This window comes from Netta rufina (assembly GCF_964035555.1).
Source record: "Netta rufina genome assembly, chromosome: 4".
Lineage (NCBI taxonomy): Eukaryota > Metazoa > Chordata > Aves > Anseriformes > Anatidae > Netta > Netta rufina.
The window spans coordinates 13,493,333-13,518,013 of NC_140127.1; the positions used below are offsets into that span (position 1 = coordinate 13,493,333).

Below are 24,681 nucleotides of genomic sequence, written 5' to 3' on the forward strand. Positions count from 1 at the left end.
CTTCAGCAGGACACGATCTCCTCTAAAAAAACATGCATCTCAGCATAGGTTTTGTTGCTGAGAGCTGGAGGAAAGCAGAAGATGAAATGAAGGCTCCTAAGCAGCAATACTCGCCTTGGTGATGTGTAGCTGGATGTGGGTGTCAGACTATTGCTGCTCCAGTGATTGTTTCTTCAGAGCATTTTGGGAGCGTGCCTTGAAGCCTAATCTGTGCCAGTACCTAAATGAGTGTATGTGCATTTGACATGGTTGGCGAATTATTTCAATCTTAAAATATTGCAAATCACTCCTGTGCATATGTGTAACTTGGGTTCATTACTTACGCCTGAAAATGCTAGAAGTTATGCCCTGATTTTTTCCTGATTCTTCTTCTTTTTTTTTTTTTTTTTTTCTTTAAATAGTGCATGTTGTTAACATTTGCCATGCAGCTTGTAAAACTTTGTTCCAAAGCACCAGTTCCGACGCCTCCTTTCTCTGCTCTTCACTGGCTCTCCGTAGCAGTTGCGGTAAAATCCCACCTCTCCAGCTACTTCGTAGGTGTTCCCCGATTCAGAGAGGAGAAAACAAACGCGTTGGTTTATTGCCCGGTTTTGTGGAAAGACTTTTCTTGTTTTGATGGGCATTTTACTCCAGCATGCAGTTGGAGACACTTAAGAATAAGCACTATTGAGAGAGGCAGCTGATGCAAAATCCGTCCTCACGGTTTTCTCAACAGCTGAAACGAAGTGGTGTTTTACCTACCAAGCATTATTAAAGGAAACTCAGCCATAGCAGCCGGTGTCAGCAATATGCCTCGCAATCAAACAAGAAATATGGTAGATACTCAAAGACATGAGATAACTGCCAAGGCTTATTGCAGAGCAAAGAGCTTTTCAAAAAATGTTTTCTCTGAAGAGCATCAGATTTCACTCACTTCTCACAGCACAGACATGCCTTGGCAATCATGATTAGCCTCATTTGGGCCTGTGGAATCCATTATTTTATAGCTAGTCTCGGAACTGGCAGTATGACAAACAGTTTATTCCTCTTTGGAGAGAAATCTGACCAAAAGACACAGAGCTTCAATTCAGCACTCCCCCACCTAGGATGTTTTCCCTTCCCGTTTATGGCTTAAGGCAAGGTACCTAACGTTTGCCTTGATGGCTCTGTCAGGCTCTCGACATCCCAAATTTATCTCACGCCTGGACGAGGACAAATCTTTAATGAATATCAGGCTTTTGTTCCTTTTTTTAAAAGTCAGACAAGGAGGGTTTGCAATTAATCTGGCAAAGAAGATATAAATAGCTATGCAAATAATAATTATCTGAATTAGCTACATCTGCCCTGTTGCCAAGTGATCTTTCAGTGCTTTTAACATCGCAGGAGAAGGAAGGACTGGGGTGGTTTTCTGGCCCTGTTCACCCAGCCCAGTTACAGGTGGACTGAATGACCAAGACCAGTAAGACCTAGACTCCAACTTGCTTATGAGAGCTTCCAAGGGTTAGATTGGCTGTACCAAGCAAAATTATTTCTGAAAAAGCTTTTTGTGGGGTTTTAAACCGTTTTTTGTTGCCTGTGCCCCATTTCTGAGTTCTCCTGGGCTGAGTGGGCAACAAGGACAATGAGGTGCACCGTGGGTTGTTGTCCTGGAAAGCTGCATTCAGCAGTTCTGGAGGACAAAACCCTGCTGCCAGCATTTCTTGATCCACCTCCACATGTGCAGAAGCCTTTCCCGATGGCAGGGAGCAGCTCGGTGCTCATTTTGTGCCCAGACTTTTTTCAGAGGGACACTAAACGTTCTTGGAAAACGCGTGGCTATCTATTTTTTTTTTTTAACCTGGAGCTGAAAGTAACGCACAGCAATGCCTCTCTCTTTTAGAAAGCAGCTCACAGCCCAAATGAGGTTTAATTCAAGCCTTCATCTCAGGGCCCAGATCCCCACCTCTTGCTCTTCAGAGCCTCGGGGCTGTGTTGCAGAAGGCTGCTGGGTGCTCGGCGTAAGACTTGCCATTGACAGCAGCAGCCAGCTGCCGAAAAAGCCCTGCGGACACTCAGCCCTGCAGTGCTTACATCCCCTTCTGGATCCGGGCTTTCTTTTTTCTTTTTCCTTTTTTATTTTATTTTTTTATTATGGGAGAATGATGTCCAGGTGGCTGATTCTGCTGCAATTTAATAGCAGCTCACTCATCTGCTGTCATGCTGGAAACAATACGAGGCCAACTGCCAATGGAAGTTTGGCTGAGTGACTTGTGGCTGTAATTGAATTTCACACAGTATTTGTACGAGCCTTTTTTTTTTTTCTCTCTCACACCAAACTCATCTTGCTGCTGCTTTTTAATTGCTAAATTTCAAAAGGAAAATGCGGCTGCACAACAACTTGGGATTGTTGCAGTAAATTAAGAAGTTGCTGCTTGTTTTTTTATGTCATGTAGAGGTAACAGAAGGATGTGCGACAGCCATAGGGTCACACCAGCAGTCTGTTTGGCTTGTTTATCTGATCCTGATGATGAGCAGTGGCCAATGCTCGTGGCACTTCTCAAACCTGGGAAAAGTGGTGGCCGTGGTCATACCTAGGCAATGGAGCAGTCCTGCCCCGTTTTGCCTGGTTATGTCGCTTCTTCAGACAGAGCAGAGAAAATTAAATGATTCACCTCTGACAAACACAGTGAGTAGCATAAGCAACCTTTTTGTCTCCTGAATGCCTTATCAAGGATGAATTGGGTTTTCAGGCTTCTTTATCTCTAGGATGGCACTCTAACCATAAAATCTCACCACAGAAGAGATTTATACACATTAAAAAATCAGATACTTCTTCTGAAGATGAACTATGAATATAACAATACCTGCTACTTTTTTCTTTTTTAATATATTTTTATTGAGTGTAGTATATTTCAGGGCTCATTATACCTTAAGTGAATTATCTTTACTTGAGCAAAAAATATTTACCTCTTGGATAATACATTTAGAAGCACAGCACAATCACATTCAGCATCTGCTGAAGCTGATGAAGTGGCTGCCTCTTCAGGGGAGCCAGTCACTGTGACTGCCACCTAGAATAATAACAAGAGGAGAGAGTCAAAGAAAGAATAGAAATCATTCAGAGAATTTCAGGAAAGCTGAATGTTGCAAAACAGTTGAGAACTGTCTTGCTGATCTCTGCTCTGCCAAAGAGCAGAGGCTCTTGCAGGGCTGGGCACGTAGCAGGGGTTTTACTGTTTAACCCCGAAACTCAGAACCCAGAAGTTTCATTGGCTTCCTGCAAGACTGATGCTTGTTTTTTTTTTCTTTTTTCTTTCCCCTTAACAAAATATTTAAAGGCATAACTTTTTTGTGTGTTTTGGTACCTAAAATGAGGAAATGAAGTCATAATATTTAAGCTCCTAGAAAATGGCCTCGAGGGGACAGTGCCATGGAAAAGCATTTGTTATTTCTTGGGTTTTGGGGAGAGTCCACGTGAGGGCTAGGGCCCCTGATGCCTGTCATTCATTATACAAATCTCTAGCAAAAAGATGGCTTCTACCCAAGAAGTCCAAAATTTGATCTATAATGCACAGAACAATTTTGTAGGAAGCTATAACTTTTTTTTTTTCATCTGGCAGAAACCTCTGGTGGACAAGAGTTAATGTACATTAGTGGTTTCCTGGGTCCTGATGACTGTAAGTTACGCTGACGTGTGTTTTAACATTAATAATCCTTAGTATTATTTTAGCGAACATCTATTAAATTTAGTTATTATGTATTAAAAAGCAGACTGAAAGCACTGACATTTCAAGCAAGCCCAAATTAATGGTTTGAAAGGTTTCACAAATTTATCAGACGAATAAAAATCTAAAAAAAAAACAAATCCATTTATGAAAACTGACAGCTTTGATTTCTGCAAATCCATAGATACCATATTTAAGGATCTCATTTAGGTTGTGGCTTGTGAAAGCGTTTATGGATTATCGACGTTTCCAATCTCTGTAACTTCACAGTGAAATTAATTAGGAAGCGATAATTTTGGGAAGGCGTTATATGCAGCCCCTGTAACACAAGGTACTTACAGAGCACCTGTGTTTATGGATGCCTGGGTGTTATATGAAAAATACAACGTGGAAACGGAGCAAGTATTCCTCCCTTTTATTAAATAAAGGATTAGCACTTTACTTGCTGTGAAATGCAAGCACTTCTGCTGTGCAGCAAGTCATGATTGCCCAGCTTTCTCCTGGAGAAACCATGGCTGCTCATGGCTTGGATGGCTGGACTGTTTTCTGGGTAAAAAAACTGGGTGGCCAGGCCCAAAGGGTCATTGACAGTGGAGTTAAATCCATTTGGTAATGGTCACAGGCGGTGTTCCCCAGGGTTCAGCGTTGGGGCAAGGGGAAGAGCAGCTGGAAAAAGTTTGAACCTGAGCTCACAGAACAGTTTTGGTCGGGAGGAGAAAGGCAGGAGGGAGGCTCAAAGCTGTGTGGGGTTCTTTCATAACAGGAGTTGGCAGCTGCGAGAAGGTTAATTAACAGCAATAATTGATAAGAATAATCTATTCATTCCTCTGGTTGGAGACGGGAAGTCTGTGTGCTTTACATTCAAGTGTCGAGTTGCTCCTGGGCTGCTAAGGCAGGTAACATTAATGGGGCCTGTGCCCCCAGGGGAGATCCCCCAGGTAAAGCAGTGGCAGGGCACAAAGCACAATCTGTTAGGGATTTATTTACTGTACCTCGCTAAAGGAACCTGACATTGTTCTTGCTCTGAAAGGTAAGGGAAATGATTTCTAGTAAACCTGTCATGTTGAGGGCAAAGTAAAAAAAGTGGTAAAACGGAATCAGGTGGCAAAAATGGGAAGGTGGCAACCGTACATACTGTATTTGCAAATTAGTCTCAGAAATCCTAATTCCTCCATTCTCTCTGATTGCTCCTGAGCCTAGACCCAAGTGAGCTTCTCTGGCTGCACGCTGCAACTTTTCACAGGAAAAGCTCGTAAAATTAAGTGCTTCTCGGGGGCAAACAGGGCAGGAGCTAAGGGGGCAGCTTGGTGAGGAGGGAGGCTTGTGTCTTCCATAGCGGGAACAGTTGTACTGAAGGGACAGAGAGCAAAGACCAGCCTGCTACACACCGTATTGCTGTTGCTTTTCCTTTCCCCAAAGTCCAAATGTGGGCCAGCCTCCTGCTGGTTGCAGCTAGCTGCAGAGCCTGTGACTGGTTTTGCTCGTTATTAGGGTGTTGAGGGTGCAGCAGCCACCCAGCTGTGCTGCAGTGGGACCCCAGGCTTTCATGTCAGCGTGAGAGAAATGGTCCAACGTGCTTTGGTTTGCATGTGTGCTGCAGGGAGTGAGCGCCGAGCTTGGCTATGTGGTCTCCTTTGTCATTTTAATTACGTGTCAGGAGAGCAGAACAAAACAGGGGCTGGTACTTGCGCAGCGTTTTGAACTCGAGGTTGCCAAAACAGCTTGTGTCATATCGATGCTGAGCTATCTATCTCTCTGACTGTTCTGGCAATCCAGATGTTGTGGTTTGTGTGTTGTTAAGCGCAAAATAATAAATAGTAACATATTTCCACTCTCTGGGTTTAGAGAGGTGTTTACTTTAGATCTGCTGCACCAGGGAACTGGCGAGAGGATGATGACCCTCCTGCAAGGTGCACGCCCCAGTTGTGTTGCCTATGGTCTGTTGGCTGATGTATTCCCTTGGGAACCTCAACCACTTGTATAAATCATAGGGATTGGGAAAAGAAACCCCTCAGGAGCTTGTGTGCCTTCTTACTATTAGCATCACCGGGAGGACATCCTACCCAGCAGCAGATTTTCTTGTAGCCTGGAGTTTCTTTAGGACTGACTGCCGGGTCCTCTCATCAGTGACCCGCCACGCTGAACCCGTGCTGTGAGTCTGATGCTGGTACCATTTCTATGTTGCCTAATTGTCCAGACTTCCCAGTGTGGTAGCTAAAAGGGAATTTATTGACGTGTGCTTTCGTGGACTGAATTTTGAAAAAGTCTCTTGTTTTGGTATAGAAACACCAAGAATCCTGTGCCCGGGTGCGTCTTCAAAAAGGAAGAGCATCTTCGTCTCTGAGCAACTTCTCCCTGGGCATGCTTTGGGGTACCTTGCTAGGTTTGCAGGTTCCCTATTTCTCCTATTTCTCCTCGACCCACTGAAAGGTGTGTGCGTGCTGGGGAGAGCCATGTAAATTGGGAGAGCTGTCTCTGGGTGCTGTAGGGAAGCCCTCAAGTCAAAGGCTGAGAGAGTTGTGGCTGTTCTGCTGTTGGTCCAAGGAGCTGGTTGGTGGGGGCAAGAGAACAGCAGTTAGCCACATCTGGCACGGAGCACCCTCAGAATAGCCGAAATGCTGCGTCTTACACCACTAAGGTCAGCCTCAAAAAACTGTTTTAGAAGTCCTTCAATTTCATCTTTAATTATGTGCTTAATGCTGAGTCTCTGCATATTAAGTTTGACCTGGGAAGGACAGCAACAGGGATTGGATTTCGCTTACTCTGCTGTTACACATCTGTCCTGAAGAAAACAGCTGGCAGAGTACAGGGCACAACTTTTTGTTTACTTTTGCAGTTGCGTTTAACATCCCCCCCTGCTCGGCTCATTTTTTTTTTTTCCAGGAGTTTTGTGCTCACGTTGTGGGTTTGAAGTAGTGCCAGGGAGCGAGAGCTCTCTGCAGGACCCTCCTGATGCCGCAGTGTGCTCGTGCCTTGTAGAGTTGAGTGCAGCTCAACGTGGTGGTAAGAAAATGAGCAGTTAACGTTGCTCGAGTGTTAATTGTGCCGGAAATTAAGAGCGTGTTTTCAGAGCCTCTCCCCGGCAGCACGACGAGTATTTAATTAATTTGTTTGTGTGATTTTCTCTGAATGGGTGGCAGGGAATCTGCCTGATTGCTCGGCTCTGGGCTCAGCAGGGGCAGGCTGCAGCGGCTGACAGTGACGCGTTGGGCTTGGTTTCTCTCCCATCTGAAGAAATGGGTGAAAACCAGGGCGCGTGGAAAGTCCTGTAACTTCCCCCAGCCTCACCGAGGGGTTCTTGATTTCCTTCCAGCCTCCCATGCTGTGGAAGCCAAAGGCACCGGCCTGCAAGCAGCATAGGAAATCAAGGTGAAATACCTGTGCTCTGTTCAAACGAATGCGCCGTCAGTAGTAGAAGCAGAAGGTCTCACTGAAAGAGAAATAACTACGTGTACACACTTTTTTCTTAGATCCCTGTAGGGGAAGATGAGGTGCCTCCTGTGCTTTTAAATGCTACAAACGGGCAATTCCAACGTATTTTGGCATTGCAGAGGTGTAAAATGGACTGTAATCGGACAAAATTCAAAAAATTCTGTCAGTGCTGTGTACAAACAGGTTTGCAGTGGTATTTTTGCATAAATGAGGCGACAATCAGACCCTAATTCAACCCTTCCTTTGGATATAATGCAATGAGGTAAGCCCTCCGAGCTTTCCTTGCAACCTCGTTGAATAACAGAACGTTGTCCCAGGTAGAAGCGGAGGAATTAGTGACATTTAAAAGCATTAAGTCTTAAATCAGAAAGTGTGTATGTGGGATGCATACAAGGCAAAGCACCAAAAGCACCGTGCAGGAGCTCACCAAAACGTGCAGTGTGTCTGGGATTGTAACAGGAGTGGCTGTGGCACTGAGCACTGACAACACGCACAGGCTCTTCAGGATAAGGGTGATCAGTGCTTCAGGTCACCCAACTCGTTGTGAAAATATTATCTCCCGCAGAAGCTTCACTTTAGGATATTGCTCGGTTGTTGGAGTGTGTTACCAAAGCTTTTGCTCATTGTGAAACATAAATTACAGCCATCTACGCTGCCAGAGGTACAGTATCCCATTAGGCCAGAAGAATTGGTGTTGCGTGAAGGCATATATTTGGACGGCTGTCACTACTTTCTTGCTTTTGCAAGGGATATTTAGTGTTTTTATTAATACCTTATTAACTGCACCCAGCCACAGCCTGGGACAGGACGAGCAATTGCTTTGTGAGTCGCTCCAGTCACTGGGTCTGGTGCCTTTTAGCTCTGCTGGCTTTTTCCCTTGCAAAATCAGGTACTTGCACCGAAACGTGTTGTCTCTGCTCACGAGAGCCCTGACAGCCACATGGGGAAAACATTTACCTTTAACCTCAACCTGTTACAAGGTAGAGAACAGCCTGAATCAAAGCCCAGGTAAAAAAGACTGCTTAAGCTTGGAAAAATGTTCGTTTGGGGAGCTTCTGTTATACAGCTGGCTCTGGACACGCGCCTCTGCACATGGTGAAGTGCAGATCCACATGTCTAGCCAATGCATTTGCAGCCTTATCCTGAAATTATTGAGCCTGTTGATCTTCCATTTAGCCTGCAGTTTCCCATCCAAACGAACGAGACTTTGAAATGCGGAGGGTTTGCAATCCCAGCACTGGAGGACAGTCATTTGGCAAGTGTCTCAGTCTGGAAGGGGCCAGAGCAAGCTCTGCACAAGCGAAAACAAAGCACGTGTGCATACCTTTGCATTCCTGTCTCGCTTCTCTGAACAGAGATCTCTCAGCTGTCAAAACCGTACTGCTTTACTGGCAAGTTCTCACTTCTCCTTCGGTGATATTTTATGGGGCCTGTCTTCCCCCATACCTTCAGGGAAGAGGCCCTACAGAACCAGCACACCCGAGGAAGGGGAGTGCAGAAGCTGTTTGGGGCCCTCACCGTGCCATGTTCTTGGTTTTCTTTTCAGAAAAGCGCTGACACACACAACACGCCACCACTGGTAAACGCAGGAGCGATATCCTGACATTTCAGTGTATTGCCATGAGGTTTTCTGTGTACCACTTGAAGGAGAGGCAGGTGCACGGAAAACAGCGCTGCTCCTTTGTTAGGCTTGTGCATCGTTTTCCAGGTTCTACCCTCCTCTAAAGAAATAGGTGTTGTTTTTTCCCAGAGATTTGGCCGTTTGGCTTGTTCTGTAGGCTGCCCAATGCAGCCTCGTGATTGCTGTGCACTGCTGCCTTGGCATGGCTCATGACACAGGGATCCAAGCAGAGCACCAGCTCTTTGCTGACCTCCTGGCAGCATCCTGCCCTGCAGACAGCCAAGGATGGGGCAAAGACATGCAGGACCCTCATCCCCCTGGGATGTACACAGCTGCAGCCAGAAGAAGGTGTTGGTGTCACAACCACAGGGGGCTTCCAGATGACAGCCCCCAGAGCCTCTCACAGGAGGCTGTGAGATACAGAAAGTGAACATTTAGAGATTAGTAAGTGCACTGCTTATATTTATTCTGGCTGCAAGGGGCTGTGTCCAAAGGGACACAGCCTCTTCTGCAGCATTATTATGCGTGGTGAATAATTCACAGGAAAAACATTCTGCAAGATGTGGGGTTGGGCTTTTTAAAGAGCGCTTAGATATTTTTAACTTGTTATCATTATCAGTCTTCGTACTCTTACTGACAATCATGTAAGTATTACAACATTTAAAATGTGTGTGCTTTTTTTTATTATTTTTATTCTTTCCCAAGTCCTCCTGAGCTTGCTTCTCTGAGACATGGGACAATATTCTGCAAACATCTACCAATGGGCTTCATTTGACTCTCATAAGTTCTCTGTTAGTGTCATAAGGGAATATTCTTCTGCTTAATAAAGTAGGCATCTCTATCTTACAGGTTTTTGGCTAAATATATGAGGATGTGTATTTTATAATGTTTCTCCTTGGACGAGTTCATTCTATACATAAATCTGGATCACTTGTATTTCAGAGTATGGGTATTTCATTTTGTTCTGTGAACCTAGTCCAAGGCTGCTGACAAGGTATCTCAGAAAGTTCAGGGGGTTTGGTATGTCCCAAGTATTGTTTTTTTTTCCTCTTAAAATATTTGTAAAGTTAAAATATGCCTGTATTTTGATCAGCTTATCCGCATATTATTCAGTGTATATGGGCGGAAGGGCTTTAAATATATATATATATATATTAAAAATGTTCACATAATGTAGTAGTATCTAAAGTAAATTATTAAATCTTCCTTTTCATATGAAAGAGGTAAAGAAAAGTACCTGGCCAATACAGTACCATTAATCTATTCTCTTTTCTCCTTTCTCTCTTTACTTCTCTCTCTACAATAGAAGTGGAACAAAAAGGTAATTAAATACCTTTCAAATTATATATATATATTACTTATGTATAGGCTAAGTTATTTAACAGTTTAACGTTTTAGTTGAAATACTCTGTCATTAATTCTCACTACTTTTTTGTTAAAGTTTATTTAGTCTCTCTGCTGCTCAACTTCATGAGATAACTCATTTTTGCTGAAAAGTTTTACCAGTGCCACTTCCTTTCATTAAATTTCTATTCAAAGGTTTAGATAATTCCCTTTTCTCCTGCCCTGAAGAATTTGGAAAGCACGTGTACATACGTATGTGCATAAGTATATCTAATTATGTTGCAAAAGCCTTTCAGAAATGGCACCCCTGTACCAGCTCCTTGGGGTGGTTACCGAGACTCCAGTAGAGCAATACGCTTTTACACCAGCTGCTAAATCTGATTTTCCTCCTGTTTCGCTCTCCAGCGGATATTATCAATTTCTGAAGTTTCAGAAATAATTGGTTAAACTCCAAGCAGGGAGTACAGATGTGGGATCCCATCTGCTGGCCCTGTGCTACCCTAATCCCGCGGTGGGATGGCTCCTCGTGGCTCCCCGCTGCCTATCTCATCGTGGTGGTTATTCAAGCTCACGAAGATCAGCATGACAACCAACCAAAAAATATTCTCCCCCTGAAGCACGTGCAGCCCCTCCGGGTCGGAAGGGTGCTTACGTGGATGGTGAGGGCCAAGCGAGCCTGTTTGGCTCCGCAGCATCCCTCACACCCTGCTGTTGCCTCCCCGCACAGCCGGTTGGGCTGTTGGCCTGTCCATGAGCCCAACATCAGCCCAGAGCTTCCTCCCATGCCTCGGCCACGAGCCAGTCCCCCTCATCCACCCCCGAAGTCTGAGCAGCAAAGCACCCTGGTTAGTCCAACTGCTCCTCTGTGCTCCTCTCATGTAACAATAGCAGGTATATGTTCTTAAGTTTGAATCACTACTATATTTAACAGGACATTTTTTAACTGATTAAAATCTAGACCTTGGGTTCCTCTCCAGTGAACTTGATGCTTTTCCTTCTTTCCTTTCTTTCTTCGTTCCTTCGTTCCTTCTTTTCTTCCTCCCTTCCTTTCTTCCCTCCTTCCTTTCTTCCTTCCTTTCTTCTTTCTTTCCTTTTCTTTTCCTTTCAGCATTCATACATCATTCATTTTCAATTGTGTGGACTGCATGTTTTGTGTGTCCTGTAGCGGCTTCCAAAACCTCATTCCTAGTTACACTACTGGGCTGTAGTTGGGTATTCCCTTCCACTCCCTTTGCTTTAAATGCTCTTCTGAGTTGCTAAGGGATTCGCCTCTGCTTTGCTATTGGTACCCGTTAAATATTTAATATCACTTGGGCTATAAGGATGGGACTTTCTTTCTTTTATTTCCATTTCTAGGCCACTCTTCAGTGGGCTGTTCAAAATAACTATGTGGAACAATTCCCCGGGAGTTTACTCCTTCACCTAGTAGGTACAGATTCACTGCAGAATGTAATCTGGAAATACAAACCCAGAAATCCTTTGGGGGCACACACTCATTTCAGAGTTTACAAAGGCGAGCGGTCCAAGTAAGTACACCTGTAAAAATAGATTTGAAAAGCAATAAGAAAATGAGCCGAAGTTGATAGAAAAAGCAGAAAAACAATCCATTTGGTGGAGCAAGTCTTGTTCTGGAGACTTGGCCGCTGGAAAGGCTGGTCTCCAGTTACAAGTCGTTGCTTGTGGGTTTCCTCTGATCTCCAGTGTCCTCTGCTGCAGACCTAGAGGCTGTTTCAGTGTTTGGGCCAAGCACCCCCGGACTGTCACTAACTTTGTTTTTTTTGTTTGAAATTCTTTTCCTCTCCAACAGTTTTTCTTTGCCCTGGACTGCTAAAAGGAGTATACCAGAGCGAGCACTTATTCGAATCTGACCACCAGTCCGGTGCCTGGTGCAAAGACCCTCTGCAGGCATCTGACAAGATCTACTACATGCCCTGGACGCCGTACCGAACGGACACGCTGACGGAGTACTCCTCCAAGGACGACTTCATCGCCGGGAGGCCAACCACAACCTACAAACTCCCACACCGTGTGGATGGCACGGGATTTGTGGTGTACGATGGGGCTTTGTTCTTCAACAAGGAGCGAACCCGAAACATAGTCAAGTTTGACTTGCGGACAAGAATAAAAAGCGGAGAGGCGATCATAGCTAACGCGAATTACCACGACACCTCTCCCTACCGCTGGGGAGGCAAGTCTGATATAGACCTGGCTGTGGATGAGAACGGGCTGTGGGTAATCTATGCAACAGAACAAAATAATGGCAAAATAGTCATTAGCCAGTTAAACCCTTACACGTTAAGGATAGAAGGGACATGGGATACTGCCTATGACAAGAGGTCAGCTTCTAACGCCTTCATGATCTGTGGGATTTTATATGTGGTGAAGTCTGTGTATGAAGATGACGACAATGAAGCCACGGGGAATAAAATAGACTACATATATAACACTGACCAAAGCAAGGATAGCATGGTGGATGTGCCCTTTCCAAACTCCTATCAGTACATTGCTGCTGTGGATTATAATCCCCGGGACAACCTCCTGTATGTATGGAACAACTATCATGTAGTGAAGTATTCCTTGGATTTTGGCCCACTGGACAGCAGAGCAGGTAAGGATTTCGATATTGAACCAAAATATAAACTGGGTTTTCTATTTGTCCACACAAATAAGGTGTCAAATTGAAATATGCTTCTGTGTTAATGGTCTGCCTGTGTTTGTAAATTTAGCCCCACCACAAGACCTACGATGGATATTCAGTCGTTAGTACCCGCAGAATATATTTTTAATGTCTTAGCTTGAAACAAAATAGAGAAAGGAGTGTGCTACCCATAGCTAACCCGAAACAGTCTCCAAACGTCCGTGTTCTTTCTCACATCACAGGAATAGTAACACTATTTTCTTCTTAATTGAATTTTGCTCCATACGTAAGAACATCATCCCTTCTGCAGGAATTTTGGCAAAACGAAGCATGGAAGATGCTGTCACTGCAAACAGTGTGGGGCAAATTGCCAGCCAGTTTAAATGAGTTGGTTCGATTAAGCTGGGGGAGTCCGGGCCTTTTACAGAAGCCAACAATAATTGCGTACGTGAGCATGCACCCACAAGTGTATCTCTAGAGTCAGGAGAGGAACTGACAACAAAATCTACCAAATTGTTGGTTTGTTTCCCTTTCTTTAAAGTCACTTTTTTTTTTTTCCCTCTGAATTTCATTCAGGTCTTTGTCTTAGAATACTTTCTCTAAGATATGAACATCCAGTCCTCAGAGGATTTCCAGCTTTCTCATGTGTTTTTCATGTCATAAATTACGCTGGTAATTACTTAGTTGGGTTATAGTCACTAAAGATTACCAACTTCATCATTTTGCAACTATTGTGGTCACAGTTGCTACTTGATTAGTACCATGACTTAGCCTAAATTGTGGTCAGACTTGTTTGGTGGTGCAAGAATTTTCAAACTGCTCAATATTTTTCAAATGATTACTGCTATACATAAACATATTTTAGTCAGAGTTATCAAGTATTTCTTGTGGTGGACTGTGTATTTAGAAATGCTGAAAAAGGAATGTGAAAGAAATATAATGTAGACAGTAAACTACTTGGTTAGTAACATGTTTATGCCAAAAATATTCTTTTTTGATAAGAAGAAATGCTAGGAAGCAGATCAGTGGATTCAAAGCTTCAGATTGCCAAAAGACAAGCAAAGAGGTTTTTGCTGCTGAGCTTTTCTTTTCCTTTGTGCAGCCTGTCATCCATATTAAAAAAATAAATAAAATAAAAATAAAAAGAGATGCTGAAAGAAACTGGCAATATGAAAATCTGGGGAGGGGTGGAACAGAAGTAGTAAAAGAGCAGTGAATTTCCAATTTTATACAAAAGTGTAAGGAAGAGGAGAAGAATATCGTGAAGAGGCAAATGAACAAACCCAAGTGACTGTTCAGGGAAGAGCAAGGACCCTTTCAATGTTGTTGACCTCTGCAAGATCTCAGATGAGCAAAAAATGAAGTAATACTTTTCATTCTCCCAGCTTAATGATGAGCATGTACTTTCTGAGTGGTGGAGTGAAGCAGAGCAATTTGTGAGTTATTGGTTATCCCCAAGGACTGAAAATCAGTTGCATCCCTTATATTTCACAGGGTTTCTCTCCTTTTCAGTGAATCATTTACAGGTATTACAGTGGACTCTCTACTACTCGGGTTTTCATAAGGTGACCATTTTCAGTAATAGCATCTTTAATAAAAAAGCTGTAATCAATGAAAAACTCAAATCTGCACTTTTTTTGGTGAAAAAAAATAAATGCCTTCACCACATCCCATTTTCCCAACTGTGTCTAAGCTGGCAAGATGTGAGGGCAGCTGAAAATCTTGCAGAGGTATGGAAATGTGTTAAGTGTAAGGCTTTGATGTATCCTCATGTCATTCTGTTTGCCCCTTTAATTTCGCCGATGTCTGGATGAGAATTTAAAACCCAAGAGTGACTATAATGGAAAGCTGAGGTAGATGTTTGCTTTTGATCTTGGAAAGGAGAGGGTTAAGCTGATGTCAGGGAATCTGGTAAGCATTCTCGGATGTTCCTTTCCTACATTTTTGATAGCTTTGTAATGTGGGCACGAAGCTGAATTTTACATGCATTTCTCTTTTCTGAAAATTGCTGGGATTTCCTGTTTGGCAGAACTGTGTTCGTATCCCGTTACCTCACTGTTTTACGGGTTTACAGGACTTCTGAGAGGGCTGCTCTGACAGAAAGTGAAATGTTCGATTAGACAACTCGAATGGGCCACGGCACTTCAAAGTGAAGAAAAATATCTTTGCAGAGCCAGTTCAGTGCTCTATTACCCCCACAGCCTGATTAGTGGGAACATTATTTTGCTAGTCAGTGAAACAGAAGCACTGATTTTGAGTTGGATAGGTGAGCAAACACTTGCTCGACACCAATTTCTTTTGTAGAGAGGAGCTGGTAGACCAGGTCCGTGTGATTCTTTTTTTTTTTCCTGAGGTCAGGATCCAACGCAACACATTTTATGGCTAATGTGAAATTTCATCCTGTGTTGCTCCATATATAATAGTAAATATATGGCTGGATTAAACCCATCATGGCTCTTCCATCAAAGAGCAGATCAGGAGCCAATGCAACACTGGGAAAGCAGTGAAAACCCAGGACATATTTTTTAATGTTCTTTTATTTATTAATTCATTTTTATAAATAGTGGACTGTGGATATTTTCTCCCTCCTTCAAAATTGCCATTGCTTCTCACTTTCTTTAGAGCAAGGTAATGTTCAAAGAGAGAATGCTTTTTGCAGCTACTATCTATAGCTTTACAGTTTGAGTAACAAAATATGTAAACAATATCAGCTTAATTAGAAAATAAAAGAATGATTGTAAAATTGATGGGTCAAACAAATTGGTTGTTAAAAAACAATTAAGGGTGAAGTTTTAGAAACAGAGCTCTTAAAACCAAAACATTGATCATAACAAGAAAAGTGATGTATTTAGCAACCAAAATAGCCAGTAACGTATTTGAAACATATTTGAAATCTCTAGTATTATGCGTTTCAAGGATATGTGAAATTAGAAAAACAGGTGCTGGAGGGTCCGGTTCACTTAGAGTTAAACATTTTTAGTCTTTTCCCAGATTGTCCAGGGAACCTGGAAGGAGGCAGAAGTCTTTTGTCTTACAGGAAAGGCAGAGATCATATCCTCTTACTCTTCACAGTGATTAAACACTTTCTGTATGTTTTAATTAAAGGTCTGTTTGTTCAAGTAGGTTTGGTGCATTTGTGAGATCTTCACTGTCATAGAGCTTTTCCAACTCGTTGATTGAAAAAATGGGCTTTTATATCTCACAGAAAATGTGTCAAAATCAGGAGTTTCCGTGCTTGGCTTCTCTAGCAGCTAAAGGTACAAGGAAAGACAAAAAAAAAATACTAAAATCTTAGGTGAGCTACAAAGCTGGATTCATCTGACCTAGAAACAGTTCAGGGCTCTGGATTGAATTAAACTAAGTGTTATTCTTTTTCAAAAATTGAAAACAGTGCCTTTTCAGGATTTGCCCTTTTTTTTTTTTTTTTTCTTTTCCTTTTGAATTTTTGGATTTGGCTGGGATTATTTTCAGTTATCACAAAAGCAGTTTTGAAAGCAAATACTCCTCACTGCCTGCAAACCCTCTGAAACCATTCACTTCGAGAAGTGAACCTGAAGGCACCAAAAATCTTTGAAGCATTTTTCCTTCAGCTTTTGGCCTCTAAAATAAGTCTTTTTTTTTTTTCTTTTTTCTTTTTTCTTTTTCTTTTTTTTTTTTTTTTTTTTTTTGAGGGTGTTTCTCAATAAATGCTCCTGAGTTCTTTTTTCTCCTTTTTTTTTTTTTTCTTCTCTTGGGTAGCTGATCTTGAGTTTGCTGATTTGATGAAATAGTGAGAATAGCAATGCAAATCTAAAAGTATTTTCTGTCACATGCTTCGAGATGCTTAACGCAGAAGGTGTTCGGGTCGATGTTTTTTGTACCCCACTAGATGTGCAGAGAGGTAAACCTGCCTGTACCAACAAGAATGAAAAATTCTCTACAACCTAATCAATCTTAATATTCACCAGAGTTACCCGTTTTAATCATCACCCACTTGTGATAGAGTCTGCATAAACAAACTCAGGGAAGTATCAACAAATCCTCCTCTCCAAAAAGCTGAGCGCTCCAATCCCGCGCTCCCTCACATCGCTGCATACAAACAAGCGCCTCGTGGCTCCTCCACAGCTGCCAGCCCAGCACCAAATGGCCAATATCTTCCAGAGCCAGGTGGGCCAGAGGAAAAGTTTTATCTTCTAAAGGTTTGAAGTGCTGTTCTTGTGAGGGAGCTCATGATGCGCGGGCCCTTCAGGCCAGAGGTTAAGAGCGGGGAGCCCTGTCCCGTAGCTCAGCTGTGATGAAGCCCAGAGCCAAAGATTTTCTCCCTGTGGTCTTTTTGGGGCAGATGGCTGCTCGGTGTGGTGTAAAACACCACCAGCACCCCTTGTGCCCACCCTGGTGCTGTGCCCTGCAGGGACGGGGGCGGCTGTGCCGTGACACACACGTGTCACCGAGTGCTGCGGCACAGGGTCAGTAAACGTAGCCACAACCCTTCTCAACCCCAACCTGCCTCTGATGGCACGGAGTGATTAAGAACCTGCCCTGAGGTGGTTTTCACAGTGTGATTTGTACCAGCAACCTTTTATTAAGGCACAGCCTGTCACTGCGTGCTGGGTGTTTTGAAATGGCGGAGCCTGACAGGAGGGCTTCGGTGGAGGCCAGGGGTACGTGGCCTATGTGGGCAGGGCACGACTGTGGCTTTCCAAAGCTTCAGCCCCCTCAGCAGGGCACACATAGCTCCTGTGTGTTCACTGGGCAGCTGCAGCAAGGCCTTGAGATAAAGCAGCACTGAGATAAGGATCCCTACGTGCGTGTTTGGGATCCGGGTATGGTGGCAGCCACCTGCAGTGACGCTTGGTGATAGCAGAGCTCTTTGCAGGCATGTGGATGGTAGCACTGGAGCATGAGGCATTGGGGAAAGAAGTGCTGCCCTCGTTGCCTGGCCATAGCTATCTTCTGCTGGAAAAGCTCCATTTAGGCCACTAGTGATTTTCTGTGGCAGGAAAGAAAATGCAGACCTCCTACTTTTGAGGAGACATTTTGTTCTTCCCATTAAGTTATGTCCAGGAGACACTGGAAATACAATATTGGCTATTTAATGGCTGTAAGAAGTTAATAAATAAATATGCCCTATACATAAGAAAGATAGTGACATGATATAGGACTTATAATACAGCCTCTTTGTGCTTAAGTGGCTTTCCTATATTGCATATTAACACTGTGGAGTGCCAGTCCGGTAATGAAATGTGATGTGAGCCTTCCATCCATATCCATGATATTTTAAAAACCTCAGAGGGTGCCTGTCAAACTTTTATCCTTCACGTTTGTCTTTAAATATTGCAGGATGCTCTCTTGACGTGTGATTGCAACCATTTTATTCGGTAAGGGCGATGTGTTATTTTTTTTTTTCTTCCTAAAGCAGTTTTACAATGCAGATAAGGTGAACCCTCCGTCCTTATAATATGCTAATTAAGTGCATTTGTGTCTTGGGTAAAAGATGTGGCGGTATGGTGATGAATAAGAACTTTAAACACATATGACACCTCGTTAAAATGTAATTTTCACATCATAAATCTGAGGCCTTTACTTTGACAGCTGAGTAATGTGGATAGTGGGCAGAGGATCTTGAACGTTTCAGAGCTGTCACGTGCTAATAGGTAGCTGAGAGCGGCTTCCTGCACCGCTCGCCTTTAATGCCATACATCCTTGCCTGGGAAATGCATCAAAAGGGCTGCCGAATCTTAAACCCCACTTGTGCACAGGATATGAATTGCTATCGCTCCGAGATCCCGGTGCGATAAGACATGCTTAGCATCTCTGGAGTTGAATCCAGGCCGCATTTTAAAAGGCCAGCTGAGCCCTTCGGGTGAGCAGCTTCTCCTGGCAGACAAGGGCCGTTTTTAGGGAGCTGCTGAGTGTTTAATTGCAGCTTCTCCTGTGTTTTTATTTTCCAGTTGCTTTCCTCCCATCTAGGAGCATCCCTAGCTCTCTCCCTCCCGTTCCTCTCCGTTGCTTACAGTGACAGCTGCTGGTTGCACAGTGCTGCTGGAGGTTTTTGGAGAGACCAGCCCTTGCTTTCAGCAACCTTTGCTAATTCGTATCATGAATCGGAGCCTTGGCTTTTATCCTTCGATATTTGCACATACATGCCTGTCCCATTTATCCTATAAATATTTCAGTCCCCTTTTTGCTATTCAAGACAGAAAGACCTGTCTAAGTTCGGAGGTGAGGAAAGCAGCACAAAGACTCTTCATCTTTTATAGCAAAGCTGGCATCTCAACCTACATTTGTTGGACAGCCAGTACATGAAGCTTAGAAGGACAGGGGGATATTTCACCTAACTGGGACACACTGGGATCCAGAAGTGCACAACTCATGTTTGTTCACCAGTTTGAGGCCTAATCTCTCTGTTCGTTTTTGTCCTGATTATTTTTTTTTCCTCTTTACAAAGCAGTGTTAGATTACAGAATAACAAAGCCTCGTACCACTGGACACTTCTTTAAAATTAGTGATTTCTGCCTTTTACCAAGAAAGCTGAAGTTTGAGCTCCCTCCTCTATCTTAAAAAAGAAAAGAAAAGAAAACTTAAAATGCAAGATTCCTCAGCTTCAAAATACTCCCTTTGTGGAGCATTTCATAAATATTAATACTGTTTGGTTAGCACAGCGGGAGTATCTTCACTGCCTCTCCAGTACGAATAAATATGTGGTTGCTCCCTTCTCCTAAGTAACAACACACTTCTCTCCGTGGGTGTGGAACAGGAGGCAGCCTTACCATGCAGAGGCAGAGAAGTCCTCTTTGGGGCACCTCTTTAAGCCACCCTCAGAAGATGTTACAGCAGAACTAATCCCGTGGGGAGCTAAACTGGGCTGCTGCTGTATCTCTTTGGAGTTGAGTTGTTCCCGTTGCAAACCATATGGGAATTTGCTATAAAATCTGCACGCAAGTCACAGCTCCTGTTCCCCACAGGCTGGGACGTGTCCATGTCCTCTTCCTAGGGGCTTACAAGCTGGAGTGCTTTGGGACTGGGCTGGTGGGTAGCCAGCATGGGTTGGCAGTGAGGAAGGTCAGTGAGAAAGAAGTGATTAAGCAAAACTTGACTTCCAAGCTTCAGAACAAAAGGAGACAGGTGATTTTTGGATGTGCTGCTGGAGGTAGCGGGGTGGTCACAGAGGGAAAAAAGACATTAGACGTGTGTTAAACGGCATCTTCTCAACGCATTGCCCTCTCAACTTAGATTATAATTCTGCACCTAATTCCTCATGGCTCACCCCACAAAGTGCAAACACCCTGTGCTCCCTGCAGCTCTCCTCTGGTGTGGCTGCAGACCTACTCGCTTGGCTTATGACATGGGGGCAAGGCTGCCTTCCTCATGTGCCAGCTTCTTTTTTTTCTTTTTTTTTTTTTTTCCCATGTTTTTTTTTCAATGAGCAGCCTTTTTCCTGCTCCCCACTGAAAATACCTCCACCATGGCTCTCCTCGCTTGTCTACCACTGATTGTGTTTGTTCTGGAAATGAATACTGTAATATTTTTAGCACCACTTATTAAGACTTGTCTCCTGAAGCCTTGTTCAGCGTTGCTAATTAACTTCTTCAGTGCCGCCAGCGCTCCGCAGTGCTGCCATGCCAGGTTTTCTTTCCTCTTTTTAGGTCAAAAAAAGCTGATGCAGATGCCCTGACGCTTTCTGCTTTAGAGTCAAAGCAAGCAGAGGATGCAAGGGATGCTTTTCAGGATGCTGGCCTTGATACTCAGGTTAAAGAGGAGTAAAAAAGCTCTTTAGGAGTAAGCCACAAAATTAGTGAACCTTTGAAGGAGGCTTTACAGAGCCTTCTCTTGACTTGAGGAAGCTGTGATTTAGCATCCCCACATCCTTCAGATGTAGCAGCAAGTAAACTTTCCAGACACCTACGGTATAACTGTAGGGATGAAAAGTACCCAAAGGATATAGGAGAAGTGGAAAGGTCAGCCTAGTACTCAGAAACCCAGCTGAACTCTCGTGATAGGGTTGGATTGATGGCTTGATCACAGGAAAATTATTGAATTTACGTTGAACATGCAAAAAGAGTTTTTGTAGTTGGTTCCTAGATCTTCATGTTTCTGGAGAAGTGGGACCAGCCGTGAAGGGCTGTGAAATGCTAGGCAGTGATGCTGTCAACACCCTGACATGGGAAGACTGGCAAAGCCTAGGAAAAAATATTTAAAAAAAAAAAAAAAAAAAAAAAAAAAGGACACGTTGAAGTATACCTTCCTGAAGTGCATTTTGGCATAGTGATTATGTTAAATCAAGAGAATTGGTAATGAAAAAAGCAAGAATAAAACAGTGTTCATTTTTCTGGGGTAAGCAGTCTTCCAAGCGTGTACAGGCAAAGGTTAATACAACAAAAAAAGTTTCTGGAACAAAATCCCAAAGATTTTGGAGAGCCATTCTTTAGATAAATCCTCCAGAGTTGGTGGGAGTCTGGACCTGGACTTCAGGAGCGAGTCCTGGAAGGAATGGGCACTTTGACTTCCTAATTCGTGTCTAAATCAGCAGAAGAGGACAGTATAAATTGTATGAAACAAACAGTGACGGCCCATGTGAAGCTGAGTCACGGTATCTGCCCTGCATTTTTGTTCTGAAAAGGCTTTTTTCAAGGGTGTGCTTGTGATTGGGGGGCAAAGCAGATGATGAAGGCCTAGCTGAAAGAGACGCGTCCATTAAAACAACACAGTGATTGTTCTCTGCAACGGGATTTCTTCACTCTAATAGGATTTTTGCTTGATTAAAATGCGCTGAGAGGCAACAGGACTTAGGGTACATTTCAGTGAAACATAAAAGACAATTTAATAGGACTTGCACTGAATAAGCAAATGTTTCTTGTTACATACCTACTCAGGTCTGTGTCCTCACAAAGTACCAGATGCTTCAGGCTCAAAAGGGCTGGGGGAGAGGGAAGCAACGAAATAGCAGTGTTGGGCTGGGAGAGGGTCCTCTGCCTGGTGCCTTCCTTGTAAATACAAGCTCTTCTTGCAGATAAACAACAAAAACCTCCTTCTGAGCCTGGTGGGAACTAAGCAAAGCTTTTGGGTAGCCGAAAAGTGCATGGTGCGTTGTGTAAGGCCACTGCAATGTGTTCCTTTCATATAAATGAGTTTAAATTGACTCGGGTATGAAGAGTAGAACAGAGAATTAAATTAGATTAATAGATTTTTTAAGACCAGAAGGGACCATTAGCTCATTTAGCCTGACCTCTGTAATGCATTCGATTGGATTTCATCTGCTTCCCCTTGTAGTGAGCCTAATGACTTGACTCTAACTGAAGCGTATCTTCCAGAAAGGGCGCCCAGGCTCCAGGAGACAATCCACGTGGCACTTCGAGGGGTGCATTTCTCGTGGGGGTATTCTCTCCCGTGCTACAGAAGTAAAATAATACTTGTATTAGAAATGTTTGCTTGTACTGCCCAGCCATTGAGTCCAATTGTACCTTTTTGCATCACGAGTAAAATAAGTCACAGAAGCGCTGCTTGAATTACACGCTTTGCACCTTACACCCCGTGCTCAGGAGGTTGCCTTCTGCAGGAGTCACTGGTAGCTCTGAGATTTAATTTTTTTTTTTTTAAAGGTGTTAGAAATTTATTGAGTCAGAAATTCCTGAATAGACTGAGAAAGGTAATTCACTAGCAGTGGCAAAGTAGCTTGCTGGGCACTGAAAACAAGAAAGGAGCCTTCTACTTTCAGATTTGTTCTTTATGATGAGCGTCACTAAATGCTTCTGTAAACTCTGTTTTTTAATTAGAAGAAATTACCAGTCTGCAGTGCTTGCATACTGCTCTCTTAATGCCACTTCCATTTTTATTTGAACCAGAGTGGTAGGGAGTGACATTTAAACCTCAGAGTTTGTCATCAAGTTCTAATTTTCTCGTTGATGAGAACATCTGTCCATTGGAAAGGGCAAAAACTCGTTCCAGCAGTTTTTCCATAAGGTATTGGAAGATTTAGTTCCAAATGGGTTTTCTGGTTGTTGCTTCGGCTTTATAGCCTTTTGTTTTCCCCGCTTATTTTTTTTTTAAAGGAGCTTGTATTTATACTGAGTAAAAGAGAGGCAGGGAAGTGAACCGCAGAGGACAGAAGAAGCACTTTGGGAAATGGCCATTAAATTATATCACGGGCAGAGTCACACCAGGTTTTTCATGTCAACCTGTATTAGCATATTCGGGTGGAAAGAGGTTGCCATTTCCTTAATATGAAATCATGAATTGGCTGCACTAAAAAATGTCTCACTTGTTACACTGTGATATTACTGTATAAACAATGTATTTTTTCATTCTAACACCATATTTTGTGATATTCTGGGTAAGCTTCACCTTTGGCCATTTCGTTGTGGTTATTGGCCACCCCAAACCTACGGTAGCTGCAAGAGGCTTCATCTAGGCTTGTGGTTTCATTACGTTAAGCACTGTGAAAACTGGTGTGTTACCCCCTCTTTCTCACTTTTCTGTTGGAAAGAAGAAACATTAAAATGAGCATTTATCAAGGAGCGCTGCGCAACTCCTCTCCTCCCTTAACAACAAAATTTGGGACCACAGTGCTCTTGTGCACGTTTGAATGCCATCACCCCAATGCATTTGGCAGCAGATGCATCAACTGTAGCCAAAGATATATCCAAACGAGCCAAAATGACCCTTAAATGGCTGGGGGACTAGCTGGTGCACAAGGTGGTGCATTGTATTTGGAGGCGAAAGGCAGTAAGCATATGCTCCATTGCATTGCCCACCCATGGCCTTAAGCGTGGCAATGAATTTGCTCCTCCTTGTTACTTCCAGACTTGGGGTGAGGATTTGGGGAATAGTTTCTCTCAACATTTAGTTGACATTTATCAGTGACAAATGCATTTGCTTTAGAGAGTAGATCTAGATCTATAAAAAATGGTGAAAGTTGAGTTACAGAGACATTACTGTCCTCTCCATGCTCTAATTTGAAAGCCAATTTTAATTTGCAAAAGTTAAAAATTGCAGCATGCATTTCTTTAATCCACCTCCCCTGGAAACCTTGTGGATGCTGAAACAGCAACCCTGGGTTTGTGCATACCAGGGGTTCACCCGAAACTTCCTGACTTGTGTTTAACCAGAAGTCTTGCTGCTGTGCATGGATTGCAGAGACCTGGTTGGCATCGTGGTGCTGCTGGAGGAGCTTAGAGGAGTTTGTTTCTTCTTTTGGAGGTGAAGAGCTTTGGAGGGAGCAGATGCACTGAGTGATTTGGATGGTTATCTACTACCGTGTAGCTTGGGACCAGCCAAGGATGCCAACGTGGCATCTCTGTGGGTGAATCTTACTGCAGAGGTTGTCTTCGTGCCAAAAGTGGCTGCAGCTGTTGGGATCAAGCAGGGAGCCAGGGAAAATGCAAGGCTTGCGGCTGGCAAGGGGTGAGCTCTTTAATCAGAAGTATTCATGCCTGAGATGGGCCCGAAACTAGAAAGAATGAGAGGTTGTCCAGTTTCATGAAATTTCTTAGCATGTGTGGCAAAGCCTCTGACCTGTCACTGGGGGCAGCACTTCCCATAGCTGGTGTGACTACCTGGAGAGACATCTCTGAGCCCTTCATAAAAGTATGTTTGTGTGTATGCATTTATCTACCTAGAAACTGTGTGAAAGTCCCCTAAAAATTTCTCAATGGGATGCTGATGTAATCTTGTCCCCAAAGCATCCTAATAAACCTAAGCTGCTGTTGATTCTGGAAATGTGTCTTACCTTTTCTAGGCTTGGCTGCACGTCACTCTTCTCCTACAAGAGATTGATGATTGATTTTTTTTTTTTGAATTGCATATTTAACAATAAAAATGAGTGATGTTCTATTCCTAACCGAGTCTCCAAGGAATGCAACTGTTTCTCATTATAAAGGGGGAAAAAAAAAAAAAAAAGTAATTAAATTTTAATTATTTTTCCCTTTTGCCCAAATATCTTCACACAGTGCAAATTAAATAAAATTATTTAACCATGACAAGCACTT

General features: G+C 43.3%; 1 protein-coding gene across 17 annotated transcripts in view; it reads left to right on the forward strand.

Moving 5' to 3' along the window:
• Nucleotides 1-24,681, forward strand: part of ADGRL3 (adhesion G protein-coupled receptor L3) — a gene marked incomplete at both ends in the record, with an annotated part of 315,376 nt that overhangs the window by 137,678 nt on the left and 153,017 nt on the right. For 13 of the 17 annotated variants that reach the window (XM_084285913.1, XM_084285908.1, XM_084285910.1 and 10 more), the window contains 2 exons: nt 10,043-10,057; nt 11,888-12,688. In XM_084285913.1, the coding sequence (XP_084142039.1) occupies nt 10,043-10,057; nt 11,888-12,688 (816 nt within the window). The remainder of the gene's footprint in view (nt 1-10,042; nt 10,058-11,887; nt 12,689-24,681) is intronic. The other 4 variants (XM_084285909.1, XM_084285901.1, XM_084285912.1 and 1 more) reach the window with 1 other exon arrangement.